General features: G+C 45.6%; 1 protein-coding gene across 1 annotated transcript in view; it reads left to right on the plus strand.

Annotated features, from left to right (window-relative positions):
- POLE (DNA polymerase epsilon, catalytic subunit) overlaps positions 1-17,910 on the plus strand; it is a 78,735-nt gene that overhangs the window by 14,593 nt on the left and 46,232 nt on the right. Inside the window, exons 2-25 of the mRNA XM_060785344.2 lie at positions 1,782-1,917; positions 4,027-4,107; positions 4,311-4,355; positions 4,499-4,591; positions 4,802-4,956; positions 10,138-10,279; positions 10,949-11,029; positions 11,116-11,223; positions 11,378-11,488; positions 12,321-12,406; positions 12,703-12,822; positions 13,174-13,306; positions 13,578-13,691; positions 14,073-14,285; positions 14,464-14,571; positions 14,825-14,953; positions 15,230-15,332; positions 15,451-15,597; positions 15,693-15,838; positions 16,113-16,261; positions 16,505-16,597; positions 16,682-16,826; positions 17,165-17,322; positions 17,476-17,671. Coding sequence (XP_060641327.2) covers positions 1,782-1,917; positions 4,027-4,107; positions 4,311-4,355; positions 4,499-4,591; positions 4,802-4,956; positions 10,138-10,279; positions 10,949-11,029; positions 11,116-11,223; positions 11,378-11,488; positions 12,321-12,406; positions 12,703-12,822; positions 13,174-13,306; positions 13,578-13,691; positions 14,073-14,285; positions 14,464-14,571; positions 14,825-14,953; positions 15,230-15,332; positions 15,451-15,597; positions 15,693-15,838; positions 16,113-16,261; positions 16,505-16,597; positions 16,682-16,826; positions 17,165-17,322; positions 17,476-17,671 — 2,992 coding nt within the window. The remainder of the gene's footprint in view (positions 1-1,781; positions 1,918-4,026; positions 4,108-4,310; positions 4,356-4,498; positions 4,592-4,801; positions 4,957-10,137; positions 10,280-10,948; positions 11,030-11,115; positions 11,224-11,377; positions 11,489-12,320; positions 12,407-12,702; positions 12,823-13,173; positions 13,307-13,577; positions 13,692-14,072; positions 14,286-14,463; positions 14,572-14,824; positions 14,954-15,229; positions 15,333-15,450; positions 15,598-15,692; positions 15,839-16,112; positions 16,262-16,504; positions 16,598-16,681; positions 16,827-17,164; positions 17,323-17,475; positions 17,672-17,910) is intronic.

Raw genomic sequence — 17,910 nt, forward strand, 5'->3', positions numbered from 1 at the left:
TTGTGTCCAATTCTGGGCACCACAATTCAAGAGAGATATTGACAAGCTGGAATGTGTCCAGAGGAGGGCGACTCAAATGATCAAGGGTCTGGAGAAGAAGCCCTATGAGGAGCGGCTTAGGGAACTGGGCATGTTTAGCCTGAAGAAGAGAAGGTTGAGTGGAGATATGATAGCCATGTATAAATATGTGAGAGGAAGCCACAGGGAGGAGGGAGCAAGCTTGTTTTCTGCTTCCTTGGAGACTAGGACGCGGAACAATGGCTTCAAACTACAAGAGAGGAGATTCCATCTGAACATGAGGAAGAACTTCTTGACTGTGAGAGCCGTTCAGCAGTGGAACTCTCTGCCCCGGAGTGTGGTGGAGGCTCCTTCTTTGGAATCTTTTAAGCAGAGGCTGGATGGCCATTTGTCAGGGGTGATTTGAATGCAATATTCCTGCTTCTTGGCAGGGGGTTGGACTGGATGGCCCATGAGATCTCTTCCAACTCTTTGATTCTATGATTCTAAGCTCAGCAGCTCTGCAGTCCACCGCTGCGCCACCAGGGGGCACTATATTTTCATATATGTATGATTTCTATATATGTGCAACTAGTTGCTTTGGATCTCACTTAAGACTGAACAGCTGAACATAAATAAACTAGCTATCCCCTGCTACGCGTTGTTGTAGCCCAGTCTGTTGATCTGGGAAATAAAGTAATGAGAAAGTTGGTTTCTAATATATGTAATTTCTTTATGCTTGTGGGTAAACATGGCTGGATGGCCATCTGTCAGGGGTGATTTGAAGGCGATTTTCCTGCTTCTTGGCAGGGGGTTGGACTGGTTGGCCCATGAGGTCTCTTCCAACTCTTTGACTCTATTATTCTATCTAGCTATCTAGCTATCTATTTCTATGGCTCGATGGCTCTTTGTCAGGAGGACTTTGATTACATTTTCTTGCCCTGGTGAAGGGAGTTGGACTGGAAGGCCTTGAGTATTTTCTGTTGGTCATGGGGGTTCTGTGTGGGAAGTTTGGCCCAATTCTGTCGTTTGTGGGCTCAGAACACTCTTTGATTGTAGGTAAACTGTGAATCCCAGTGACTACAACTCCCAAATGTCAAGGTCTATTTCCCCCAAACTCCATCTGTGTTCATATTTGGGCGTATTGAGTGCTTGTGCCAAGTTTGGTCCAGATCCATCATTGTTTGAGTTCACAGTGCTCTCTGGGTGTAGATGAACTACAACTCCCAAACTCAAGTTCAATGGCCACCAAACCCTTCCAGTATTTTCTGTTGGTCAGGGGAGTTCTATGTGCCAAGTTTGGTTCAATTCCATCAATGATGGAGTTCAGAGTCCTCTTTGATCGTAGGTGAACTATAAATCCCAGCAACTGCAACTCCCAAATGACAAAATCATAATTTTTTGAGTGATGGTCACTCCTTGCGTTGTGAGACGTTTTATTGCCAAATTTGGTGTGATTTCGTTCATTGGTTCTTTTGTTTTTAAGGTACTCATTACGCACAGAGCATGTTTATATATATAGATATGATGAGAATAGTAATAACAGTAAGCCAAGACTCCATGTCCAATATACTGTGTGTGTGTGTGTGTGTATGATCTGTATAGATGTGCAACTTGCTGCTTTGGATCTCAATCAAGAGAGAAAAGCAGGACATCAATGTATATAAGGCCTCTGGGCATGTGCAGAGGGCATCCTTTGGGCAAGCCTTCCTCCTACACCTTTAACTACAAGGGCTCTCTTTCTGTCTTGCTATATGGACCCTCCTGGCCTCCTTTTTCTGCAGGGACGATGGCCCCTCACTCTCTGCTGTCAAGCGCTTGGAGCGCAGCCAATGGACTGACACAATCGATGCCCGATTTGGGTTCGAACGGATCAAGGAACCCTCCGAAAGGACCGGCTGGTTGATCAACATGCACCCGGTAGGTACCGGGTGCAACTACAGTGTACTGTGCATGTAGTTTGACACCACTTTCACCAGTGTGGCTCAAGGCAGTGGGATCCTGGGATCTGTAGTTTGGCAAGGCACCAGTCCCCTTTGGAAGCAAAGGCAGAAGACTCCTTTAAAATGACTTGGGAGCCAGTTTCCAGAATTTGCAGGAGATTGATGGATGGAGGCAATTTTGGTTGGATTTCTTCAGAAGATTTAGTCTGAAGAATCTACACTGGGTCCTTGGTATGGAAGCCTGGGTGCCAAGGGCTAGAGGAAAGTCATAGACACTCATAACACTATGTTGAAATGATTTTTGTTACTGGGTTATACATAGGTTTTTTTTTCAAATTTTGTTACATAGTGTTGTAATAATAATAATATACAATATACATAAAGAAAATTAATGGGCAAGGCATTATACTTCACTGGCTTCATGTAGGAACTCTGCCTTTACCTAATATTAAAGATTAGATCAGTGTTTCTCAACCTGGGGTTCGGGACCCCGGGAGGGGTCACAAAGGGGTGTCATAGGGGTCACCAAAGACCATCAGAAAACTCAGCATTTTCTGTTGCTCATGGGGGTTCTGTGTGGGAAGTTTGGCCCAATTCTATCATTGGTGGGGTTCAGAAGGCGTTTTAATTGTAGGTGAACTGTACATCCCAGCAACTACAACTTACAAATGTCAAGGTCTGTTTTCCCCAAACTCCACCAGTGTTCACATTTGGGCATATTGAGTATTCGTGCCAAGTTTGGTCCAGATACATCATTGTTTGAGTTCACAGTGCTCTCTGGGTGTAGGTGAACTACAGCTCCCAAACTCAAGGTCAATGCCCACCAAACCCTTCCAGTATTTTCTGTCGGTCATGAGAGTTATGTGTGCCAAATCTGGTTCAATTGCATCTTTGGTGGAGTTCAGAATTCTCTTTTAATTTAAATGAACCATAAATCCCAGCAACTACAACTCCCAAATGACAAAATCCACCCCGCCCCCAACCCCACCAGTATTCAAATTTGGGCGTATGGGGTATTTGTGCCAAATTTGGTCCAGTGAATGAAAATACATCCTACATATCAGATATTTACATTATAATTCATAACATTAGCAAAATTACAGTTATGAAGTCGCAACAAAAATAATGTTGTGGTTGGGGGTCAACACAACATGAGGAACTGCATTAAGGGGTCACCACATTAGGAAGGTTGAGAAACACTGGATTAGATCATAGAATTCTAGAGCTAGATGGGAACCTCAAAGGTCATCCAATCCAACCTCATTAAGCCAGATAGGAAGACACAATCCAGTCCCTCCAAACAGATAATAATAATAATAATAATAATAATAATAATCCTTTATGTATACCCCGCTAACATCTCCCGAAGGACTTGATGCGGCTTACAAGAGGCCGAGGCCCAACACGTGAATAAAACAACAGCATAACAAATACAACAATAAATAAACTCATAAAACAAACAATAAACATTAAAACAATAGCAATAAACATTAGACAATAACTAAGGCCGGGCCAAATGTAATGATTAAAATTTTAAAAAATGCTGGCCATGACAGGTGAAATGGATAGGTTTTTGTAAATAGGTGCGGTATGCAGACAATCTTAAATCTCTAGTAAAGTGCATTTGGGACATGATGCTTGGGGTTTCCTATTCTGGGAAGGCACACTGGAACAACCACGTCTTCAAGCTCTTCCTAAAGACTGCCAATGTTGGGGCTTGTCTGATGTCCTTGGGGAGAGAGTTCCAGAGTCGGGGGGCCACCACGGAGAAGGCCCTGTCCCTCGTCCCCACCAATCGCGCTTGCGACGCAGGTGGGATTGTGAGCAGGGCCTCTCCAGATGATCGAAGGGAACGTGTGGGTTCATATATGGAGATGCAGCCACGCAGGTAAATGGCCCTCCAACAGCCAGAAAAGTAGACTCCATCTATGTGATATTAGTAAGGAGTTAGCGAGTCCTGGCCATATATTTTCCAGGCCCCTTTCCATACTTAGGGCTGACTCATCTTTTAGAAAGAGGGGGAAATGGTGTAAAATCTTTGTGGTCGGATCTAATATATTGAACTCACATTATTCTTTTGCTTTAGACGGAAATTTTGGATGAGGATCGACGCCTGATCAGTGCTGTGGATTACTATTTCATTCAGGAGGATGGGAGTCGATTTAAGGTGAGTATCTGGGGCAGAAGAGAAATGTGCTTGATCCCTCTTCAACCTGTGGCCCTCTAACTCCCAGAAGCTCTATCCAGCTTTTTCAGTGGTCAGGAATTCTGGGAGCTGAAGTCCAAAACACCTGGAGGGTCACAGGTTGAAGAGGCCTGATTCAGAGCGTTGCATAAAGCTCACCGTCTTTTATTTTTCCCCTTCCGTAGGTGGCCTTGCCCTATAAACCTTACTTTTATGTCGCAACTCAAAAGGTTAGTAGGAAGTTCTTAGCCCATAATGTCAGACACCCTTCAAGAAACTATAAACCCACTGCAGCGCTGATGGGTTTGTGGGTTGGAAAGTGGAAGGAGGCTGGGAACTCTCTGCCTTTCTGACGGAATGGTTGTCGCTTTAGGGCTGCGAGCGAGAAGTGTCGTCCTTCCTTTCCAAGAAGTTCCAGGGGAAAATGGCAAAGCTGGAGACGGTGCCCAAGGAAGACCTAGATCTGGTGAGAAACTGATTCCATAAGATCTAATGTTGTGGGATTGCTGGGAAAGGCCGAGAGGAGAACTGATCCTCTGAGGCAGTGCTCTGAGAGTGCTGCTTCTTTCTAGAGGTGTGTTAGTTTGTAGGAAGTGCCCCAGAGGCCATAACTCCTCCATAACTAGGCTGCTACAAATGGTTGTTAGCCCTGACTATTTTCTCTCTCTTTCTGTAGCCGAACCACTTGGTTGGGCTAAAGCGCAACTACCTCAAGCTCTCCTTCAACACAGTGGATGACCTGGTCAAGGTGCGCAAGGAGATCAGCCCGGCGGTCCGGAAGAACCGAGAACGGGACCAATCGGTGGACGCTTACACCACCATGTTAGCCAGGTAGAGTGGCCGTGTAAAGGAGCGTAAAACTACTGCCACCAAATTTGTGAGGAAAGACGGGCAATGATCAATATCAGCTTAGGAGCTGGTTTATAAAGGGACTATTATTTACAGAAGTATTTATTTATTTGATAGCGTAGCGTTTAATGTCCCTGGTTTGGTTTTACTACTTATGCAGGCTGTTTGACTTAGGAGAAACTGTATCAGGCAAGGCTTGAGGAAAACAGTAACAAGTTTATTTAACAGAAGTATAACAGATTCAATATTACTTCTCTAGAGGCACAAATCTTGATAGGTTACATCTATAATGGTTCTTGAATAACTCTGGGAAGGGCTCTTCCTTCCACTAAACAGGTTTCAAACAGTTTCTTTAAAAAGATGGTTCTTTCTTTTACAGATAGGTACAGGCACATGCTACCCTTGCTTTATGATGGTTCATTTAACATAAATAAGTCACCTGACTTATCTAACTATATTGGCTCACAGTCAAACCCTGATTCTTAATATTAAAGAATCAGTCTTTTCTATAGTTCTCTAACTATAGGATTCCTGCTGGTTTTCCACACACCACAGGATCAACTACCTCTCCTGTAACTCTTTGTTCACAGACTAGTTCCCTGAATCTCCTACCCAGAGATTTCAGTCTTCCCTGTAGCTCACCGGCTTACAGACTGCCTATTTCAAACAGCTGTGCAGCTAGGTGACAGTTGGCTCCACCCCCGTTGCTATGGCAACTCAGACCAAGCCAGCCACCATCTCTAACAAAATATAATTCTACATACTTACCATTTATTAACTACTGTTTAAACAACACATAACCATAGGAATAAAAATGCACATCGTCACAGGCCGAAGGTTCTTGCTCCCCATGGACTTCCCTACAGTCTGAGCTGCATCTTTAAGTAAAACTTTGCAATAGATCTGTGTTTCTCAACCTGGGGGTTGGGACCCCTAGGGGGTCACAAGGGGGTTTCAGAACAGTCAGCAAAGACTATCAGAAAACATATTTCTGATGGTCTTAGAAACCCCTTTGGCAGAGAAGGCTGAAGATCTCTCCGCCTGTCCTTCTCTTCCTTTTAGGAAACAGATGGCGAATCCTCCCACCAAAAGTACTCTGCCATTGTGATTGGCCGGCCTCTCAACCAAGGGGAGGGCTGTTTCTGAGACTCCAAGCTGGGAGGGGAGAGCAAGTGTGCTCGATGCATGTGAAGGTGCACATGTGAAGGCAGGGGAGAGTGTGTAAGGCGGGAGGAAGGCTCACGCCAGCAAGTCCATTCAAGGCATGGGGTTTCTGTGTGGGAAGTTTAGCCCAATTTACTTGTTGGTGAGGTTCAGAATTCTCTTTGATTGTAGGTGAACTATAAATCCCAGCAACTACAACTCCCATATGTCAAGGTCTATTTCCCTCAAACTCCACCAGTGTTCACATTTGGGCATATTGAGGATTTGTGCCAAAATATGGTCCAGATCCATAATTGTTTGAGTCCACAGTGCTCTCTGGATGTAGGTGAATTACAACTCCAAAACTCAAGGTCAATGCCCACCAAACCCTTCCAGTGTTTTCTGTTATTTATTATTTACAGTATTTCTATACTGCTTTTCTCACCCCCGGGGGGACTCATAGCTCTCTGTTGGCCATGAGAGTTCTGTGTGCCAAGTTTGGTTCAATTCCACCATCGGTGAAGTTCAGAATGCTCTTTGATTGTAGGCAAACTATAAATCCCAGCAACTACAACTCCCAAATGACAAAATCTACACCCCAACCCCACCAGTATTCAAATTTGGGTGTATTGGGTATTTGTGCCAAATTTGGTCAAGTGAATGACAATACATCCTGCATATCAAATATTTACCTTATGATTCACAATAGTAGCAAAATTACAGTTATGACATAGGAATGAAAATAATTTTATGGTTAGGAGTCACCACAACATGAGGAACTGTACGAAGGGGTTGCGGCATAAAGAAGGTTGAGAGGAGAGGAGCCTCTTTGAGCCCACCGTCTTCAATAACAGCAAAGGTCTTAGAGGGCTGTTTCTGTTCCTTAAGTCAAAAGAATGGGACTGACCCTCCGCCCTCAACGTTTCTTAATTTTGTTGTCGTAATTTCAAAAAAAGGGAGAAAGTATTTAAAATGTAAATCAGCAGCAGATCAGAAGCTTCTAGAGCAGTGGTTCTCAGCCTGGGGTCCCCAGATGTTTTTGGCCTTCAACTCCCAGCTGTTAGGATTTCTGGGAGTTGAACGCCAAAAGCATCTGGGGACTCCAGGTTGAGAATCACTCTTCTAGAGTATCACCGTAGAGCAAATGAGTTTCAGCAGTACAGGGGCAGAGTCAAGCTTTCAAAGTGAGTAAATTCTGTATATACTCGAGTACAAGCAGAGTTTTTCAGCCCTTATTTAGGTTGAAAAAGCCCCCCTCGGCTTATGCTCGAGTGAGGGGCTTGGTGGGAAGGCATGGGGCTGAAAGACACCCTCTTTTCCGTCCCACGCTTTCCTGCCAAGACCCTCACCTCTCCACACAGCAACCAAGCTGGGTCGCTGTGCCGAGAGAAGAGAGGCCTTTCCCTCCTCTCTTGCACACCTTTCTCTCCTCAGTCCTTCCCACTTCCTCCATTCCCACCTCTGGTTTTCCCCACTTTTCCAGCACCTCTTTCCAACCCGTTTTCTTTTTTTCTATTTTTCCCTTCCTACACCAGTGTTTACTACGCCCAGCACCTGTCGCTCCACTTTTCCAGCTCCCTTTCCATCCCAGCCTTTCCCAGGTTCCAGCCTCTCTCTCCCATTTCAGTCTTGCCCCTTTTCCCACCACGGTTTTCCACTTTTTCCAGCCCCTCTTTCTCACCCCACTCTTTGCCACTTTCCCGGTTGCCTTTCCCACCTCCATCTTTCCCACTTCTCCACTTGTCCCCTTCCTACTCGGATCTTTCCAGCCCCCTTCCCACTTTTTGCACCCCGGTCTTGCTCATGTTGCAGCCTTCCTTTCCCCATCCCAATCTTTACCAGCTGCCCTTCTTTGTCACTCCAAACTTCCCACACAGAACCTCCATGACCAACAGAAAATACTCAAGGCCATCCAGTCCAACTCCCTTCATCAGGGCAAGAAAATGTAATCAAAGTCCTCCTGACAGAGCCATTCAGCCATAGATATAAATAGATATATAGATATGATTCATACACACACAGATATAGTATCATATATTTGAAAGGGACGATGGAATTGAACCAAACTTGGCACACAGTTCTCCCATGACCAACAGAAAATACTGGAAGAGTTTGATGGGCAGTGTCCTTTGGTTTTGGAGTTGTAGTTCACCTACATCCAGAGATCACTGTGGACTCAAACAATGATGGATCTGGACCAAACTCTACAAGAAGACTCAATATGCCCAAATGTGAACACTGGTGGAGTTTTAGGAAAATAGAATCTTGACATTTGGGAGTTGTAGTTTCTGGGATTTATAGTTCACCAACAATCACAGAGCATTCTGAACCCCACCAGATTTGAACCAAATCTCCCACACAGAACCCCCATGTGAGCCACAGCAACACGTGGCAGGGGACAGCTAGTTCATATATACAGAGCATTTTCCCCAACATGTATAGTTAAAATGAACTATGGTGATTATTGGAAGAATACGTAAGCACATTTACACCGAAGGTGGCTAGAATAATGGTTTAATCAGAGTTGGACAGTCTTACCTTAAATTACCATTTTATGTAAATATTCAGAAACATTTAACCCACCGATGCCTCTGTTAATGTAATTTTATTGGTATCTATTTATTTATTTTTAAATTTACCAGTAGCTGCTGCATTTCCCACCTTCAGCTTATACTCCAGTCAGTATGTGTTCCAGGTTTTTGTGTCAAAATTAGGTGCCTCGGCTTATATTCGGGTCGGCTTATACTCAAGTATATACGGTACTTTATTCAAAGAATTAGATTACAATATAGGAAAGTAAAGGGCTAAACTGTCTATCTAACTAAATGTTCTGCCCTCTGCTTCAGGTGTGCAAATGCCCTAAGGCATGGTCTACTTTCATGGTTCCCCACACCAGGAAAGAAGGTCTTGACACTCATTCTCTGAAGCAGGCATCTTGAGTCTCTCCATGCTCATAGGAGAAGAGCAAAATGGAGGACTTGAGCTTGCCACGGGGCTAGATACTTTAGAAAAGGGGCCTGTACCTGAGAAGTGTCAGCCCAACAATTAAGGGGGGGGGGAGCATAGAGAGACAGACAAAAAGAGGCCTATTTATTTATTTATATCCCACCTTTCTCTACCCCAAAGGGTACTCAAGGCGGCTTACAAGTGACACCTACGCAGCGCCTCAAAACATACAGTATTCACTTAAAAATAACTTAGATTAAAATTACTGACCTAATAAACATAATTAAAATACATTCAATGTTAAAACACACCATCCGAGGATCCAAGTCTAAGGCCATTCCGTAGTCAATTGCACATATTCTACATTAAAATTACTGCACTGCCTTATCTAGCAAAAGTCTGCTCCCAGATCCAGGTTTTTATTCTCTTTCTGAAGTCTAGGCGGGAGGGGGCTGATCTAATGTCGCTAGGGAGGGAGTTCCACAACTGAGGGGCCACCACTGAGAAGGCCCTGTCCCTCGTCCTCACCAGCCCCGCTTGTGAGAAAGGTGGGACCGAGAGCAAAGCCTCCTCAGACAATCTTAGTCTCTGAGCTGGTTCGTAGAGGGAGAGACATTCGGACAGGTAAACTGGGCTGGAACAATTAAGGTCTTTATAGGCTAAAGCTAGCACTTTGAATTGTGCTCGGTAGCAAACTGGCAACCAGTGGAGCTGACGTAACAGGTGTTGTGTGCTCCCTGAACGGCGCTCCAGTGAGCAACCTGGCTGCCACTTGTTGAACCAGTTGAAACTTCTGAACAGTCTTCAAAGGCAGCCCCACGTAGAACACATTGCAATAATCTATACGGGATGTAACCAGAGCGTGGACCACCATGGCCAAGTCTGACTTCCCAAGGTATGGGTGCAGCTGGTGCATAGGTTTTAATTGTGCAAAAACTCCCCTGGCTATCCCCAAAACCTGGGGTTCCAGGCTCAATGATGAATCCAGGATCACTTGATGAGGACTCTAAACTTGTGCAAGATGTGGTTGGATTCCAACACCTTTGCTGTACTTACGCTTTATCTTCTTGGCAGCGCTCTGGCTGGTGGCAGCCTGAGCAGTAAGGACGAGGAGCCCTCCAAGAAGACTTCCGACCAGATGGACAATATCGTGGACATGCGGGAATATGACGTGCCTTATCACATCCGCCTGTCCATCGATCGGAAGATCCACGTGGTGAGTGCTTGATTCCCCCAGTGACAAGAGGCAGGTGCCAACTCGATGCAAAAATTTGGCCAAACAGATGTGTAACTTATAAAAGATGGTTGCCAATCTGTTACCGAGCACAATTCAAAGTGCTGGCTTTAGCCTATAAAGCCCTGAACGATTCTAGCCTAGCTTACCTGAATGAACGATCTCCAACTATGAACCATCATGAAGTCTAAGATCGACGGGAGTGGCCCTGCTCTCAGTCCCACCATCCTCGGAAGCGCTACTGGTGGAGACGAGAGACAGGGCCTTCTTGGTGGTGGCCCCTCCCCTGTGGAACTCTCCCCCCGGTGACATTAAATTGCCCCTCTCCCTCTTGTCCTTTAGAATGAAACTCAAAACCTGGCTATGGGACCAAGCGTTCAAACAGTAGAGGCAGCAATTTAGAATGAGACCCAATTTGTGTGAATGACAATGGGCTGACAAGGACTATGAATTCAAACCTGTGTGATTTAAACAACGTTTTAGTAATTTAAACATTAACAAACCGTTGAAATTGCTTTGGTCATTTATTACTGTTGTTGGCACTGAATAAATGCCTGTTGTGAAGCTGCCCTCAGTCCCCCTCCGGTGGTGAAAAGGACGGGATACAAATATTCGAAATAAATAAATAATTGCTGGCTTCTCCTGTGACAGGCTCATTGGTACAACGTTCGCTACCGGGGCAGCAGCTTTCCCCCTGAAATCACTCGTCGTGATGACCTGGTTGAGCGACCCGTGAGTTGTCGTCTCTCAAAGTTTCTTAATGTTGTTGTCATCGTGTCCTTTCAAGCCTCGCAACTGCCGATTTCTTTTCTTTCTAGGATCCTGTTGTCCTGGCCTTTGATATTGAGACCACCAAGCTCCCGTTGAAATTTCCGGATGCCGAAACAGACCAGATAATGATGATCTCCTACATGATCGATGGGCAGGTCGGTGGCACCGCTGCATCTCTTTGGTCAGTCAAGACCTTCCATCTTGAAACCACAGGGAGAGAAAAGTTGTTCAAGTGGAGCTTTCTCTGTGCTTGTGTGTGTCTTGGGCAAAATATTTACTGATCACTCAAAATCACTTCTTTCTTTGAAGGGTTATTTGATCACCAACCGGGAGATCGTTTCGGAAGACATCGAAGATTTTGAGTTCACTCCCAAACCTGAGTATGAGGGGCCCTTCTGTGTTTTTAATGAACCGGATGAGGTAAATAGACTTATTTATTATTATTTATTTATTTGCGGTATTTGTATACCACCCTTCTCAACCCTGAAGAGGACTCAGCGTGGTTCACAGTGTTGGCAACAATTCCGTTTGGAAAGGTAACAAATAATAATAATAATAATAATAATAATAATAATAATGTCACAAGTATCACCTGCAAGCAGTAAAGAACGGGTGGGATCATAAACCTGCAAAGGTATTGGAAAACGAACACGCAAAAAATACTGTGGGACTTTTAAATCCAGACTGACAAAGTTTTGGAACACAATACACCAGACATCACGATTGTGGAGAAGAAAAAAGTTTGGATTATTGATGTTGCCATACCAGGTGACAGCCGCATTGAGGAAAAACAACAGGAAAAACTCAGCCGTTATCAAGACCTCAAAATCGAACTGCAAAGGCTCTGGCATAAACCAGTTCAGGTGGTCCCAGTGGTCATCGGCACACTGGGTGCCGTGCCAAAAGAACTCAACCAGCATTTGGAAACAATAAACATCGACAACATCACGATCTGTAAACCGCAAAAGGCCACCTTACTTGGATCTGCGCGCATCATTCGGAAATACATCACACAGTCCTAGATGTTTGGGAAGTATTCGACTTGTGATTTTGTGATACGAAATCCAACGTATATATCTCATTTGCTGTGACATACTGTGTTTTTGTGTCAGTAAAATAATAACAATAACAACAACAACAATAATATAGTATCAAGTATAGGCAACCCTTGCTGTGCAGGTTTGGCCCATCTGTTCTGAGATGCATTTTGTTTTTAAGTCAAGTTTGTCAATTCTTCTCCTCTTCAAACCAGGCCCATCTCATCCAGCGGTGGTTTGAGCATGTCCAGGACACTAAGCCGACGATCATGGTGACTTACAATGGAGACTTCTTTGACTGGTGAGAACGGAGCAGGCTTGAACCCAAACATAATGGTTTAAATTAATTTTAACCATCTTTCTAACTGTTGTGTTTTGTGGATTGCAACCATGTGACCTTTTTTATCTGTTAGCCACCTTGAATCCCGAACTGTGGAAAATAGGATATCTCAGTAGTTGAAAAGAATTACTCAAACACAAGTGGATTTGGGGGGATTTTGCATCCATTTTTGTCCCAGGTCTATCGAGTTGTCCATCCTTAATGTTACCATCCTGGTTGTAGAACTTCTTTTGATCATTTGGACTCAATGTTTGCAGGCCCTTTGTCGAAGCTAGAGCTGCAGCACACGGGATGGATATGCAGAAGGAGATTGGCTTCCAGAAGGACAACCAGGGCGAATACAAGTCATCTCAGTGTATCCACATGGATTGTCTCAGGTATGAACACAGATTTTTCCCTCTATCGCATCAATTTCCTTCCAGACTTAAGCTGATGAAGGAGAAGCTGGCGGAGGCTTGCATCCTTTTGACACATCTCTGCTCCATGAGAATATATACATTCCACATCTTGTGAGTCAGTGCTGTTTTCGACCTAGAAAGCTCTGTACGTCTCAGGGCCAGGTTATATAAAGGGCCATATAAAGCTAAGCTTGTGAGTCCCTATTAAAAATGGCAGCAATAATGCAGGCGGCAGATGCCCTGCAAGGCATGTATTTGATTTTTACATTTCTCCCATGTTGCTTTTACGGAGTCATAAAGTGTTTCCAATGCTGTGGCTTCCCTTGACAGGTGGGTCAAGAGAGACAGCTACCTCCCCGTAGGAAGCCACAACCTGAAAGCGGCCGCCAAAGCCAAGCTGGGCTATGACCCAGTGGAGCTGGACCCTGAAGAGATGTGCCGGATGGCGACTGAAGAGCCCCAGGTATTGAATTCTGGAGAAAGTCCTCCATTGGTACCATCAAGTCTTCACTGACTGATGCCACGACAGGATTCCTCAAGTTTAATTTTACAGTTGCCTCCTTCGGCTGCTGTTTCTTGGGAGGCAGAAACAAAGCACAGTCCCATGCAACAGAATAATGTATTGGAACTGGATTTCTATAATTTTATTGAGGAAGGAGGAATGTGGTGCGGGATATACCGGGGCTTTAATGTAAGTGTGTGGTGAAGACATTCCTTTCCGTTTCTTCCTTCAGACTCTGGCCACCTATTCAGTGTCCGATGCGGTTGCGACCTATTACATGTACATGAAGTATGTGCATCCATTCATTTTTGCTTTGTGCACCATCATCCCAATGGAGCCTGATGAGGTAAGCATGATGGAGCTTCAGCCTTGATTATTATTATTATTATTATTATTATTATTATAGTTTTACTCTCGTGGCTCAAAGCAAGTCACAGCATAGTTAAAACACATCATCATAAACGTAAAAAGAGTTCAGGCCATCTTTGATATATAGAGTTAGGTAATGTTTAATATGTAATGTATGCCATAAACAAGAGCTTGAGGAAAGAAGAGGTGAGCTAACAAGTCAGGAGATGGGAACCATGAGATATAGAGCCAAACAGCCATAGAAAAAGGCAAAGGGAGGCCAAGTTACTTGGGTACAGTTGAGATAGAGCTGAAGAGGCCCTAGCTGTGGGACACCGGAGTTTTTTTTTTAATCTCTTGTGGGCCTCTTTTCCCGCAGGTGCTCCGCAAGGGCTCAGGGACACTCTGTGAGGCCCTGCTGATGGTCCAGGCCTACCACGCCAACATCATCTTCCCCAACAAGCAAGAGCAGGAGTTCAATAAGCTGACGGAGGATGGACACGTCTTGGATTCGGAGACCTATGTCGGGGGCCACGTGGAAGCCCTGGAGTCAGGGGTCTTCCGCAGCGACATCCCTTGCCGCTTCAAAATGGTACGGCTTTGGAGGGCGTCCCTGTGCTACCTCAGCCCACCCTTCTGCACTGCTTGAGTCACTCATGGTTTAATAGCAGGGTTCAGTGACATTTCTGCTTGCCCCAGTGTCCCTCCACTAAGTGGCTTTGGTCAGAAGAGGTCTTGGCATTCATGCTAACGATTGTGGTGTCTTTTAGAATCCTGCCGCCTTTGACTTCCTTCTGGAACGAGTGGAGAAGACACTGCATCATGCCATTGAAGTAGAAGAAGGAATACCCCTAGACCAAGTAACCAACTTCCAAGAGGTAACCTTAGCCTTTACTTTGAAGGTTGTTGGCCCTAGTACACTTTTCCCCAGAAGCCCTGACTTATGTTTTCTTCAGCTTTTCCTCCTGCTTCTCCTTCTCTCTGTCTTAGTTTTTGACCCCTTTCTTAATTAAGCTGAGAACCACATGTGGCCCATGGCTAATAGCCATGCCACTCCCGATTATGATCCTTGACTATTATGTACTGGAGAGACTTGTCTTCATTTCTGGCAAAACCTTTGTCTTGCTTCAGGTCTGTGATGAAATCAAGGTGAAACTGAGTTCCCTGAAGGACGTTCCCAACCGGATTGAGTGCCCGCTAATCTACCATCTGGACGTGGGCGCCATGTACCCAAACATCATCTTAACCAACCGACTGCAGGTAAACAGCAGCTCTTTCAAGCCAAGGAATTCTTCTTGGGGTTGGGATGATGAAAGCCACGGACTGATACTCTGACATAGGACGCTGTCCGTGGGTTTTGGAAAAACCTGAAGGGCTTCAGTATATATTCAGAGCATGGCACAAATTGTATGTCATAAAAGCTACCTTGTGTCCACTTTGGGCTGGAGAATGGACTGAATCCATGTCTAAGATGTTGCCTTTCTCCTTCTTCTAACCTTTTTGGTTTGATCTGCCTCCATTTTCTCTCCTTTGTAGCCTTCAGCCATGGTGGATGAGGCCACCTGTGCTGCCTGTGACTTTAACAAGCCTGGTGCCAACTGTCAGCGGAGGATGACATGGCAGTGGAGAGGGGAGTTCAGTAAGTATTGGCTTGGTGCCACCCGGTTGGCAGAGGCTGAACTTCCTGTTGTCATCTGGATTCTCCCACCCGTGTGCTCAGCAGAAGTATTCTTTGCCATCTTTCTCTCCGTTTGCAGTGCCAGCAAGCCGCAGCGAGTACCACCGCATCCAGCAACAGTTGGAATCTGAGAAGTTCCCATCCCTCTTCCCAGATGGGCCGCCCAGGGCCTTCCATGAGCTGACCCGAGAGGAGCAAGCAAAATACGAGAAGAAGCGCTTGGCAGGTGAGGCCAAACCTAGCTGCTCTATGCTGGTCCTGGACTTTGATTTTGCTCAGTCTGTATCAGAAGATACATTCTTTGTTCCATCTCTTGCTCAGATTACTGTCGCAAGGCCTACAAGAAGATCCACGTGACAAAAGTGGAGGAGCGGGTCACCACCATCTGCCAGCGGGAGAACTCTTTCTACGTGGACACCGTGCGGGCTTTTCGGGATCGGCGCTACGAGTTCAAGGGGCTCCACAAGGTGCAGCTTTCTCAAAATGGTGTCATAGAACAATTGATGGTTCTCCGTAAGGTTTCCAAACCTTTGTCACTTGCAACCAGAGGAATGGCTGCCCATTGCCCCTCCCTAAGCTGGAGCTTAGCGGATTTCTCAACCTGTATGCCTAAAAAAACATTATTGAAGTGTCTCTTTAATAATGAGGCTTTATTGAAATGTCTCTTGTGGCTTTCAGTATGTCTGGAGTCTTCCCACACCTAACTTGTAGGGGGCTGCCTGCTCTTTCCATCTGTTCCAGGTGTGGAAGAAGAAACTGGCCTCAGCCCTGGAGGCAGGCGATGCCTCAGAAGTGAAGCGCTGCAAGAACATGGAGATTCTGTACGATTCGCTGCAGCTGGCGCACAAGTGCATCCTGAACTCCTTTTACGGCTACGTCATGCGCAAAGGGTGAGAGCAAACTGCCAACTACTAGTGGATCTTTCCCTTGTCCTTTCTTGTTTGGTACTGGATTCCAGAATTTCAATTTTTAGAAAGAACCCCATCTTTTCTATCGCATCTCCTCATTATGTCACCCCAGAACATGCCTCCTCTCTTGTGGAGTCAGTTTCCAACGGAGTATATTATTGATAGCAGTGTTTGAAATGCCTAGGTGGACATCCTGTGGAATACATTGTCTTCTTCCCTTCCCAGAGCCCGATGGTACTCCATGGAAATGGCGGGCATTGTCTGCTTCACGGGGGCCAATATCATCACTCAGGCCAGAGAGCTGATTGAACAAATTGGGTGAGTGCTGGATGGACTGGGCTGGTTTTTTGCTGACATGTTTTCTCAGTCTTCTGAAATACCTTTCCCATTTCCTCTCCCCAGGAGGCCCTTGGAGCTAGACACAGATGGCATCTGGTGTGTGCTGCCAAACAGCTTCCCAGAGAACTTTGTCATCAAGTCAACTCACACCAAGAAACCCAAGGTGACCATCTCCTACCCAGGTGCCATGTTGAACATCATGGTGAAGGTGAGGCACTTCATACATTGGTTCCCCCTCTCAATAGACATCTTGGAAGCTATGCCACCACTGGCATGGCTCTGCCCTTTTGGCGGTGCCCATTCAGAGGGCAATGGGAGGCCCTCAAAAAGGTACAGGGCCATCTCAAAGAATTACAGTGTTGGAAGAGACCCCAAGGGTCATCCATTTCAGCACTTGCTCTGCCAGGCTTTCATCTTGTAGGCACAGAGGCAATGGGTGGGTTTGGTGTTGAGCTTCTCCCTTCATGGATCATCATTGTAGATCGTTTGACATTTGGCAGGAAGAGTGTTGCTCAAAGGGAAAGTGTTTGGGTCGTTTGCTTCCAGGAAGGATTCACAAACGATCAGTACCAGGAGCTGATGGACCCAGCCTCGCTCAAGTACGTTTGCCGCTCGGAAAACAGCATCTTCTTCGAGGTGGATGGGCCATACCTGGCGATGATTTTGCCAGCCTCCAAGGAGGAGGGCAAGAAGCTGAAGAAGAGGTGAGCGGACAGGAGGTGGGGCTTCATTCGTGCATGAAGGGGAGGGCTGAAAGGACAGTAGTTGAAACCCAATTGTAGAGTACACAGGAAGTTTGAACAATCTGGGCCTGGCAATGCCCCTGAGGTGCCAGTCCAATCTTTGCCCTGTGCCAGGTATGCCGTCTTCAATGAGGACGGCTCTTTAGCCGAACTGAAAGGCTTTGAAGTCAAGCGGCGCGGGGAGCTGCAGCTGGTGAAGATCTTCCAGTCCTCAGTCTTTGAGGCCTTCCTGAAGGGCACCACTTTGGAGGAGGTCTACGCCTCAGTGGCCAAAGTGGCCGACTACTGGCTGGACGTGCTTTACAGCAAGGTGAGCCAGCCTCCAGGCACATCCCCTGGTTTTTTTGTTTTTGTTTCTGTCTGATCTGTTTATTGTAATAATAATAATAATACAGTAGAGTCTTGTTTATCCAACCTTCGTTCATTTAACGTTCTGTGTTATCCAACGCAGTCTGCCTCCCGCCTGAATCCACAGCTTCTTCAATACATTGCGATGTTTTGGTGCTAAATTCATAAATTCAGTAATTACTACATAACGTTACCATGTAT

This window comes from Anolis sagrei, chromosome X (genome assembly GCF_037176765.1).
Source record: "Anolis sagrei isolate rAnoSag1 chromosome X, rAnoSag1.mat, whole genome shotgun sequence".
Classification (NCBI taxonomy): Eukaryota; Metazoa; Chordata; class Lepidosauria; order Squamata; family Dactyloidae; genus Anolis; species Anolis sagrei.